A 12,488-nucleotide genomic window follows, 5' to 3' on the forward strand; every position below is an offset into this window, starting at 1 on the left:
CCCCAGAACAAAGGACTTGGTTATTATACAGGTAAGTGGTGATTTGGCTTCAACCACAGCATGAGCCCTCTGATCTGCGGATCGCTAGGTGAGCGCTTATGCTTTTCCAACAAAATCGACGTGACTCTCTCTTTTTGCAAGTACTCAGGTAGTTCTGTGTATTCACATGTATCTGCTGTGCGTTTCAGGGTCTTATGAAGAAGAGATGACGATGAAGTTCATGGCGGTAAACGGGGGACATTTATCATATAAGGAGAAGTGATGATGTGTCCTCACACTCATTGTTACCATGACTTGTTTACCGGGAGTCAGGTAAGAAATTCTTGGGACTCTACAGGTACTAGCAACCATATTGACTCTCCAGGTTGGTATGTTAGACAAAACTTAAATTGAACTACAGGATTGCAGAGCAATTGGAAGATATCAGTGTAAGTACCACGGATCTCCCAAGTCACATTAATCACTGCACTTTTCTTTCTCTGAAGAGACCAGCCAGCAGATGAAGGTGTCTCCGGCATTGATTTAAATCTGAGAAGACAGCGAGATGACAGGTATACCTGCGGTGCGCAGTGCTGGCCCAGAACAAGGCTATTGGCATTTTTTATTTTTAGAAGGTGTGACTCTGGACACATAGGGCATCCTGTGTTTTCCAGGTTGTGGTCTAGATGCCTTGGTGCATAAACACTTTTGTCACATATGTTTCTCCAGATTCTAGGAAAACTCGGTGAGCTAAGTATGGTCGTTCTGGAAACCTGCCTCTAAACCTGGTAGGTGGTCAAATGGATCTTGCTGCTGTGCAAATCATCTGATACTCAAGGTGAGGTTAAGTGACGAGGATGCTCTTAATACTTGTGTTAACTACCATGTTTGCAGGGTGAGGTTGGCATCATGTGTGTTACTGCGGTAATGGCTGCCCATAATACCAGCCATGCCGCTGCCCTCCCCCTACAAAAGCTCAGCGCAGACCATGTGATGCCCACATGTCTAGGTAAGTGATGCCCTGTGCTAGCACTCCTTATCGCCATGATTCCATTGCAGGGATTCAGGTAAGAAATGATGGGTTTCTTGCCAATTGTCTTAAGTAGGAGTTTAAACTTTTCTATTTTAGAGTAGGGTTATGTTTCATCCTGTGCATGTCCTTGGAATTCAGGCACAGTGATACTTATCCTGGCTTGCCAACCCGCACGAGTGATCATAGGCTATTCACAGGTTTTCAATCCATAAGTGACAACATTGTCACAGTGATGTTGACTCTGGGTAACTACACATATCCAGGTAGACTTGATGTTTCTCATAGTGGACGAGGTTGCTTACCAGTTTCCTGGTGGGTAAGGTTTGGAATCTATTTGACTCAGACATTTCCTTATATGTCCCTGCAAGAGGCCTAGTGCATTAAATTTTGTGCACTGGGAGTCAGAGGTTCCATATACCATCTTGCACCCTCTTGCATGTTGGGACCCATCAGGGGATGTCTAACTGCCATCGTAGGCCCAGAGTCAGACATCCCCTCTCGCCGTCTGGGATTCCACACTTGTTACCACCTGCCTGCCCGCTGCTACACACCATTCTTCTCACTGCTGCTTAGGGCTGCCATGTAGGCAGGCGAGGCTCCCACCACCACCACTGTGCTTGCCAGTCATGAGCCCAGGTTCTGACTGTGTGGCACGCTCCTTGTGCAAGCGCACTGACCACCACAGGGCAGCTCCTGCGTTGGGTGCCTGCTCCATGGAGGTCAGTGCACATCATAGCGAACAGTGTTTCCGGACATTGTGCCCTATGGGTTCCTAAGGCTTTTATTATATAGATAGCAATAGATAGGTAGACTTCCAGGTAACTTCTTCCATGGTTTGTATCCACATTAATGACCATGGAATGTTTGCGGATATCTCTTGATGATTAGAAAGTGTCATCGACATCTACAAATATCCAGGTAATGGTCAGGAGTCTCCAGCCTTAGCCATTGAACTGGGTGAACTAGCTATGATCACTATGGAACCTACGTCTAAATTTGGTAAGTGTTCAAGGGGGTCCTACCGCTGTGCAAATCATTTGATACTCAAGGTGAGGTTAAGTGAAGAGGAGACTCTTAACACTTGTGTTAACTACCATGTTTGTAGGGGGAGGATAGATGACTCTCTGGTACTGAGGTAACTAGAGCTCACAGTACCAGACAGTCCTCTAACCTCCCCCTACAAAAGCCCAGCGCAGACCATGTGATGCTCACATGTCCAGGTAAGTGATGCCATGTACTAGCACTCGTTGTCGCCATGATTCCCTTGCAAGGATTTAGGTAAGAAATGATGGTATCCTTGCCAATCCTTTTAAATTTGAGTTTCAAATTTTCTATTTCAGAGAAGGATCACGTATCCTACTGAGCACGTTTGAGGATTGCAGGCACACTGGTACTTATCCTGGCTTGCCAACCTGCAGTACTGATCATAGGCTTTTCTCAGGTGTCCAATCCCGATGTGACGCGTTCGTGACAGTGTTGTCAACTCTTAGTGACTACACTTATCCATGTAGAGTTGATGTGTCTCATAGTGGACGAGGTCGCTTATGGGTGTCCTGGTGGGGGATCATATGTCATTTACAGACGTTTCATGACTTTCAGGTTCCTGTGACAAAATGACCATGACTTTTACTTTGCTGTGGAACAAAGGACTTGGTTATTATTCAGGTAATGGTGATGTGGGCTTCAACCACAGCATGAGCCCTCTGATATGCAGGTTGCTAGGTGAGTGTTGATGCTTTTTCCATAAAAATCGAGGTGACTCTCTCTTCTTTGCAGGTATTCAGGTAGGAAATGATAGTCCTCAGAAGTCTAGCAAGCTGCAGGTTTTTCACATGATACTTTAGAGAACATTTTTCTTTGTTCCTGAAAGGGATTAGGGATTGCTGCATGCAGGTTCTGATCATAATAGGCCGAATCACAGTACTAACCATGGGAAGGTTGCCTCTGTCTCGTGGTGTAATGTCATATCTAACCATGGTCAGAACCTTGGACTTCCGCAAAGCATTCAGGCAGGGTTGATGGTGTCTTAGAGAAGGAAGTGTCGCAGCTTATCAGGGGTGTCCTGCTACACAAACTTCTTTGTTTTCACACGTATCTTGTGTGTTTTTCAGGGTCTTGTGAAGATAAGATGACGATGAAGTTCATTGCAGGTAACGGGGACATTTCTCATATGCGGATAAGTGGTGATGTGTCCTCACACTCATTGTTACCATGACTTGTTTACCGGGAGTCATGTAAGAAATTCTTGGGAAGAAACCAGAAACACCAATCAGAAAGGATATGTGCACCCATATGTTCATAGCAGCACAATTCACCATAGCTAAGATCTGGAAACAGCCTAAGTGCCCATCAGTAGATGAATTCATTAAAAACTGTGGTACCATCTACACGATGGAATACTATGCTGCTGTAAAAAAGAAGGAACTCTTACCATTTGCAACAGCATGGATGGAACTGGAAAGCATTATGCTAAGTGAAATAAGCCAGTCAATGAAGGAAAAATACCACATGATCTCACTCATACATGGATAATAAAGACCATTACAAACTTTTGAACAATAATAGATACAGAGGCAGAGCTGCCTCAAACTGATTGTCAAACTGCAGCGGGAAGGCCAGAGAGGGTTGGGGGGCAGAAGGGAGGGGAGTAAGAGATCAACCGAAGGACTTGTATGCATGCATATAAGCATAACCAATGGACATAAGACACTGGGGGGTAAGGGAGGGCAGGGGATTGTCAAGGGCGGGGGGAAGGGGAAGGACACATATGTAATACCCTTTGTAATACTTATAATATTTTTTTGGGGATTGTCAAGGGCAGGGGGGTGGGGGGAGAAAGGACACATATGTAATACCCTTTGTAATACTTTTAGCAATAAAAAAAATAAATTTTAAAAAAAAGAAATTCTTGGGAATCTACCGGCTCTAGCAACCATATTGACTCTCCAGGTTGGTATGTTAGACAAAACTTCAGTTGAACTACAGGATTGGTGAGCGATTGGAAGATATCAGTGTCACTCCCACGGATCTCCCAAGTCACATTAATCACTGCACTTTTCTTTCTCTGAAGAGACCAGCCAGCAGATGAAGGTGTCTCCGGCAATGACTTAGATCTGAGAGGACTGCGAGATGACAGGTATACATGGGATGTGCAGTGCTGGCCCAGAACAAGGCTATTTGCATTTTTATTTTTAGAAGGTGTGACTCTGGACACATAGGGCATCCTGTGTTTTCCAGGTTGCGGACTAGATGCCATGGAGCCTAAACACTTTTGTCACATATGTTTCTCCAGATTCTAGGAGAACTCGGTGAGCTAAGTATGGTCGTTCTGGGAACCTGCCTCTAAACCTGGTAGGTGATCAAATGGGTCTTGGCGCTGTGCAAATCATCTGATGCTCAAGGTGAGGTTAAGTGAAGAGGATGCTCTTAACACTTGTGTTATCTACCGTGTTTGCAGGGGGAGGTTGGTGCCATGTGTGGTACTGAGATAATAGCTGCCCACAGTACCAGCCATGGCGCCCTCCTCCCCCTACAAAAGTGCAGCACAGAGCATGTGATGCCCACATGTCTAGGTAAGTAATGCCATTTGCTTAATCTTATTGTCATCATGATTTCATTGCAGGGATTCAGGTAAGAAATGACCCATTCCTTGCCAATATGCTTAAGTAGGAGTTTAATATTCACTATGTTAGAGAATGTTGAAGTTTCCGACTGTGCATGTTCCAGGAATTCAGGCACACTGGTACTTAGCTTGGTTGACAACCTGCAGTACTGATCATCGGATTTCACATGTATCTAACCCAGAGTGACGCGTTTGACAGTGATGTCAACTCTGGGTAACTACACATATCCAGGTAGAGTTGAATTTTCTCTTAGTGGACGAGGTTGCTTACCTGTGTCCTTTTGGGGAAAGGTTTGCCCTGGAATGAAGGAAATGGCTGTTATGCAGGTAAGCGGTGATGTGGGCTTCAACCACAGCATGAGCCCTCTGATCTGCAGATTGCTAGGTGAGCGCTGATGTTTTTCCAAAAATATCGAGGTGACCCACTCTTCTTTGCAGGTATTCAGTAGTAAATGATGGTCCTCAGCAATCTAGCAAGCTGCAGGTTGATCCTGTGATATTTTAGAGATGATATCTCTTTATCTCTGGGAGGGATGAGGGATTGCTGTCTGTAGGTCCTGATCATTATAGGCCGAACCACAGCACTAACCATGGAAAGGTTGCCTGTGTCCCGTGGTGAATAGTTGTCATATCTGAACATGGTCTGGATCTTGGAGTTCTGCAAAGATATCAGGCAGGGTTGATGGTGTCTTACAGAAGGAAGTGTCGCAACTAATCTGGGGTGTCTCACTACACAAAGTTCTGTGTTTTCACATGTATCGTGTTTTTTTCAGGGTCTTCTGAAGAAGAGATGACCGCGAAGTTCATGGCAGTTAACGTGACATTTATCATATGCGGAAAGGTGGTGATGTGTCCTCACACTCATTGTTACCATGGCTTGTTTAGTGGGAATCGGAAGAAATTCTAGTGACCCTACAGGCACTAGCAACCATATTGAATCTCCAGTTTGGTTGGTTAGACAAAACTTAAGTTCAATACAAGATTGCTATGCGATTGGAAGATATCAGTGTAAGTACCAAGGATCTCCCAAGTCACATTAATCACTGGATTTTTCTGTCTCTGAGGGGACCAGCCAGCAGATGGAGGTGTCCTTGGCAATGGTATAGAGTTGAGATGACTGCGAGATGCCAGGTAGAGTTGGGGTGTGCAGTGATGGCCAGAACACAGCTATTTACAGTTTCTATTTTTAGTAGGTGTGAGTCTAGACCCCTGTGACATCCTGTGTTTTCCAGGTTGCGGTCTAGATACCATGGTGAACTTCATGATCACCATTGCTCGGATGATGCCAGAATCTGAGTAAGTGCTGACATGTGCTTTATGAAACCTACAGACCATCTGACCTTCAGATGTCTGGGTAAATGTGCATGGTTTCGCAAAGGCCATGTTACTGTTTTGTAGCTGACCCATGAAGTCCTTTCTAATACTCAATTATGAGATTCTGTGACAGTCACTCATGAGAGCATGAACGATGTGAATAATGATGTTTTTTGGACTCCATAGTGTGTGCTTTTCATGCTGTAGGCAGTTCAGAGTGCATTTGACTGATGCAATACTAGTGAGCATGGGCTGTTGCCGTCTCCCTGCTCAGAGATTGCCTTTATGCCCCCATACTGATAGATTGATAGGTAGACTTCCAGGTCATTTCTCCCATGATCCGCCTCTACATTAATGACCGTTGAATGTTTGTAGGTATTTCTTGGTGAGAAGAAGGTGTCATCGACATCTACAAGATCAAGGTAATGGTTATGAGTCTCCAACCAAAGCCGTTGACCAAGGCCCATGTTCGGGAAACTGCGGCTTGCAATCCACATGCGGCTCTTTGGCCTTAAAGTGTGGCTCTTCCATAAAATACCACTTGCGGGCGTGCGTACAGTGCAATTCAAACTTTGTGGCCCATGTGCAGTAATCGGTTTTTGTCCTGGGATAGTCTATTCTGAAGAAGTACTGTTGGTATTTCGCTCTGTGTACTAAAGAGTTTGCTGACCACTGACCCAGGCAATGTGCAGTTGCCTAGGTAGCCTAGACTAGACGTGAATGCAACCCATTGTCCACAGTGTCTTTCAGGTCACGGTGAGCCCCTCCCCTGAAGCCTCTCCACAGTAGTTATGCAGGCATCCAGTAGGTATTGGGATCTGGAATGATGTGGGCATACACTGCAGCCCAGACCAGCTGAGCTTTATGTTACTAAGGCAGCGATGACTGTGTACCTAACACGTGTACCTAACACTTTCTGGTTCCATGGCATTGTTGCAGGTGGTCAGGAAATAACCATGTGTTTTACCTTTTCTCTTTCAGACATAAGTCATGTTCAATGCTGAGTGTCCTGGCTGGATGATATTGGGTGAGTACCCAGGCGTTCCCATAGGAATTTTTGAGGGATACCCATGAGAGATGATGGTGTCTGCTGGGGAAGACGTTGACCTGATTTAATAGAGTTATCAAGGTTGGGTTGGTGTGTTTCATCTTATTGGAAGTCAAAAGCATTGTTGGCAGGTGTGGTCATAAGACAAGTTGTTATCCTAAATACTTTTGTCACGTGTTTCTTCAGGTTCTTGTGAGGAGAACTCGGTGAGCTAACAATGGTCGTTATGGGAACCTGACAGTAAACCTGGTAGGTGGTCAAGTGGGTCCTGCCGCTGTGCACATCATCTGATACTCAAGCTGAGGTTAAGTGAAGAGGATGCTCTCAACACTTGTGTTAACTAACATGTTTGTAGGAGGAGGTTGGCGGATATGTGTCGTACTGAGGTAATGGCTGCTCACAGTACCACCCATGCCACCTCCCGCCCCCTATAAAAGCACAGCACTGTCCGTGTGATGCCCACATGTCTAGGTAAGTAATGCCATGTGCTTACACTTGTTGTTGCCATGATTCCATTGCAGGGATTCAGGTAAGAAATGATGGTATCCTTGCCAATCCTCTTAAGTAGGAGTTTAAAATTATCTATTCTAGAGAAGGTTTACGTATCCTACTGTACATGTTCCAGGAATTCAGGCACAGTGGTACTTACCCCGGTTTCCAACCCACAGTATTGATCATAGGCATTTTCCAGGTGTCCAAGCCCAAAGTGACACATTAGTGAGAATATTGTTGACTCTGGATGACTACACCTATCCAGGTGGAGTTATATGTCTCATAGTGGACGAGGTTGATTACGGGTTTCCTGGTGGGGAAAGTTTGTCGTTTACAGACTTTTCATGACATTCAGGTTCCTGTGAGGAAAACACAATGACAGTAACATTGCCCAGGAAGAAGGACGTGGCTGTTATGCAGGTTGGTCGTGATGTGGGCTTCACCACAACATGAGCCCTCTGATCTGCACATCGCTAAGTGAGCGCTGATGTTTTTCCCAACAAAATTGAGGTGACCCTCTCTTCTTTGCAGGTATTCAGGTAGGAAATGATTGTCCTCTGCAACCTAGCAAGCTCCAGGTTCATGTGGTATTTTAGAGACATTTTTGTTCATCCCTGCGAGGGATGAGGGAATGCTCTATGCAGGTCCTGATCATAATAAGCCTACCCACAGCACTAACCATGGAAAGGTTGCGGATGTCCTGCTCCACAAAGTTCTGTGTTTTCACACCTATCTTGTGTGTTATTCAGGGACTTGTGAGGAAAAGATGACAAAATAAATGGTGGTTAATGGGGGACATTTCTCATATGCGGAAAAGTGGTAATGTATCCTCACCCTCATTGTTACCATGACTCGTTTACCAAGAGTCGGGTAAGAAATTCTAGGGACACTGCAGGTATTTGCAATCATATTGAATCTCCACTTTGGTATGTTAGACAAAACTTAAGTTGAACTACAGGATTGCTTAGCGATTGCAAGATACTAGTGTAAGTACCACAGATCTCCCAAGCCACATTAATCACTGGACTTTTCTTTCTCTGAGGGGACCAGCCAGCAGATGAACATGTCTTTGGCAATGGCATAGATCTGAGAGGACTGCGAGATGCCAGGTAGAGTTGGGGTGTGCAGTGGTGGCCCAAACATGGCCATTTGCAGTGTCTATTCTGAATCTGAACACTATGGCATCCTGTGTTTTCCAGGTTGCGGTCTAGATACTGGAGAACTTCATGATGACTATTGCCCAGACGGTGCCTGATTTCCGAGTAAGTGAAAATATGTGCCTTATGCATCCTATAGACCATCTGATCTTAAGATGTCTGCATAAGTGTGAATGGTTTCGTTAAGACCATGTTATTGTTTTGTAGCTGACCCATGAAGTCCTTCCTAGTACTCAGGTATGAGATTCTATGACAGTCACTCAGAGCGCATGATGGATGTGAATAATGATGTTTTTGGGACTCCATAGTGAGTGTTTTTTGCGCCTGTAGGCAGTTCAGTCTCCATTTTACCCAAGCAATTCTAGTGAGCATGGGCTATGTTTGTCTACCTAAACAGAGATTGCCTTTATGCCCCCACACTGATAGATTGATAGGTAGACTTCCTGGTCATTTCTCCCATGATCCGTCTCCACATTAATGACTGTGGAATGTTTGCAGGTATCTCTTGGTTAGAAGAAGGTGTCATCGACATCTACAAGATCCAAATAATGGTCATGAGTCTCCACCCAAAAGCCTTTGACCAAGGAAATGTACAGTTGTCTAGGTAGCCTAAGACCTGTATGCCACCCATACTCCATAGTGTGTCTTTCAGGTCACGGAGAGTCTATCCCCGGGAAGCCTAACCATAGTCGTTATGCAGGCACCCAATAGGTATTGGGGTCAGGGATGAAGTGGGCCTACACCGCAGCACAGACCAGCCGATCTTTTTGTTCCTAAGGAAAAGATTACTGTGTTTCTAACACTTCCTGGTTTATTGCTTTGTTGCAGGCGGTCAGGTAATTATCATGGAATTATACCTTTTCTCTTTCAGACATAAGTCATGTTCAATGTTGAGTGTCCTGGCTGGATGATATCGGGTGAGTACCCTGGCGTTGCCATGGGATTTTTTGAGGGATAGCCATGAGAGATGATGGTGTCTGCTGAGGAAGAGTTTGACCTGATTTAATAGAGTTATCAAGGTTGAGTTGGTATTTTTCATCACAGTGGAAGTGAAAAGCATTGTTGGCAGGTGTGGTCGTAAAACAAGCTGTGGTCCTAAATACATTTGTCACATGTGTTTCTTCAGATTCTTGTGAGGAGAACTCAGTGAGCTAACAATGGTCGTTATGGGAATCAGCCTCTATACCAGGTAGGTGGTCAGGTGGGTCTTGCCGCTGTGCAAATCATCTGACACTCAAGTTGAGGTTAAGTGAAGAGGATGCTCTTAACACTTGTGTGAACTAGTTTGTAGGCGGTTGGCGACATAGCTGCTACTGAGGTAATGGCTGCCCACAGTAGCAGCCATGTCGCCCTCCTCCCCCTTCAAAAGCGCAGCACAGACCATGTCATGCCCACATGTCTAGGTAAGTAATGCCATTTGCTTACACTGGTTGTCGCCATGATTCCATTGCAGAGATTAAGGTAAGAAATGATGAATTCATTGCCAATCCTCTTAATTAGGAGTTTAATATTTAGTATGTTAGAGAAGGTTTACATTTCCGACTGTGAATGTTCCAGGATTGCAGGCACACTTTTACTTATCCTGGTTGCCAACCCACAGTACTGATCATAGGCTTTTCACCAGTATCCAACTCAGAGTGACGTGTTTGTGACAGTGATGTCAACTCTGGGTAACTACAGGTATCCAGGTAGAGTTGAATTTTCTTTTAGTGGACGAGGTTGCTTACCTGTGTCCTGGTGGGGAAAGGTTTGCCCCGAAATGAAGGCTGTGGCAGTTATGCAGGTAAGTGGTGATGTGGGCTTCAACCACAGCATGAGCCCTCTGATCTGTAGATCGCTAGGTGAGCGCTGATGTTTTCCCTAAAATATCGAGATGACCCACTCTTCTTTGCAGGTATTCAGTAGGAAATGATGGACCTCAGCAGTCTAGCACACTGCAGGTTGTTCATGTGATATTTTAGAGATCATGTCTCTTTGTCTCTGTGAGGGATGAGGGATTGCTGTATATAGGTCCTTAACATAATAGGCTGAACGACAGCACTAGCCATGGAAAGGTTGCAGGTGTCCCGTGGTGAAATGTCATATCTGACCATGGTTCGGACCTTGGAGTTCCGCAAAGTATTCAGGCAGGGTTGATGGTGTCTTACAGAAGGAAGCTTCCCACCTTATCAGGGGTGTCCCGCTACACAAAGTTCTGTGTTTTCACATGTATCTTGAGTGTATTTCAGGGTCTTCTGACGAAGAGATGACTGTGAAGTTCATGGTGGTTAAACGGACATATATCATATTCAGAAAGGTGGTGATGTGTCCTCACACTCATTGTTACCATGACTTTTTTACTGGGAGTCAGTAAGAAATTCCAGGGACGCCTTAGGTACTAGCAACCATATTGAATCTCCAGTTTGGTATGTTAGACAAATCTTAAGTTGAGCTACAGGATTGCTCAGCGATTGTCATATATCAGGGTAAGTACCACATATCTTCCAAGTTACATTAATAACTGGATTTTTCTTGCTTTGATTGGACAAGCCAGCAGATGAAGGTGTCTTTGAGAATGGTATAGATCTGAGAGGACTGCGAGTTGCCAGGTATATTTGGGGTGTGCAGTGATGGCCAGAACACAGCTATTTAAAGGTTTTTTTTTAAATTAAATCTTTATTCAGATTATTACAGTTCCTGTTTTTCCTCAATAGCTCCCCTCCATCCGTTTCGCACCCCACCCTCTGTCCTTACCCCCCCCAATTTTCTCATCCATAGGTGTACGATTTTTTTCCAGTCTCTTCCCGCACCCCCCACACCCCTTTCCTCCCTGAGAATAGTCAGTGCACTCCCTTTCTATGCCCCTTATTCTATTATATTCACATTTCTTCTGTTTATCAGATTATTTATTCACTTGATTTTTATTTTTTTATTTTTTATTAAGGTATTACAAATGTGTCTTTATCCCCCCATTGTCCCCTCATCCCCCCCCATCACATGGTATTTTTAAAATGGGAAGATAATTGGGATGGGATCAAAACTCTGAGGGAATTTGGAAATAATAAGAAAGCCCTCATTTTGCAACAAAACCCGAAATGATGGGTGAAATGACATGTTCTCTTTTTCCAAGGAAATGAGGCGGCGCCGAATAGAAGTTAATGTGGAGCTGAGGAAAGCTAAGAAGGATGACCAGATGCTGAAAAGGAGAAATGTGAGCTCCTTTCCCGATGATGCTACATCTCCAGTGCAGGAAAACCACAACAACCAGGGCACTGTAAATTGGTCTGTTGAGGACATTGTCAAAGGCATAAATAGCAACAATTTGGGAAGCCAGCTCCAAGCTACTCAGGCTGCAAGAGAACTGCTTTCTAGGGAAAAACAGCCTCCCATAGACAACATAATCCAGGCCGGTTTGATCCCAAAATTTGTGCACTTCTTGGGCAGAACTGATTGTAGTACCATCCAGTATGAATCTGCTTGGGCCCTCACTAACATTGCTTCCGGCACTTCGGAACAGACCAAGGCTGTAGTAGATGGAGGTGCGATTCCAGCATTCATTTCTCTGTTGGCATCTCCCCACGCTCACATCCGTGAACAAGCCGTATGGGCTCTAGGAAATATTGCAGGTGATGGTTCAGTTTTCCGAGACTTGGTTATCAAGTATGGTGCTGTTGGCCCACTGTTGGCTCTTCTTGCAGTTCCTGATATGTCATCTTTAGCATGTGGTTACTTACGTAATCTGACCTGGACACTTTCAAACCTTTGTCGCAACAAGAATCCTGTACCCCCATTAGATGCTGTTGAGCAGATTCTTCCTACTTTAGTTCGTCTCCTGCATCATGATGATCCAGAAGTATTAGCAGA

At 44.8% G+C, this 12,488-nt stretch overlaps 1 protein-coding gene across 1 annotated transcript in view; it reads left to right on the forward strand.

The window, feature by feature from the left end:
• Positions 1-11,721: 11,721 nt before the first annotated feature.
• LOC106724572 (importin subunit alpha-1-like) overlaps positions 11,722-12,488 on the forward strand; it is a gene marked incomplete at its 3' end in the record, with an annotated part of 14,572 nt that continues 13,805 nt past the window's right edge. The window contains exon 1 of the mRNA XM_014532452.1: positions 11,722-12,483. Within this exon, the coding sequence (XP_014387938.1) occupies positions 11,737-12,483 (747 nt within the window). The remainder of the gene's footprint in view (positions 12,484-12,488) is intronic.

Source organism: Myotis brandtii, unplaced genomic scaffold (assembly GCF_000412655.1).
Source record: "Myotis brandtii unplaced genomic scaffold, ASM41265v1 scaffold8950, whole genome shotgun sequence".
Classification (NCBI taxonomy): Eukaryota; Metazoa; Chordata; class Mammalia; order Chiroptera; family Vespertilionidae; genus Myotis; species Myotis brandtii.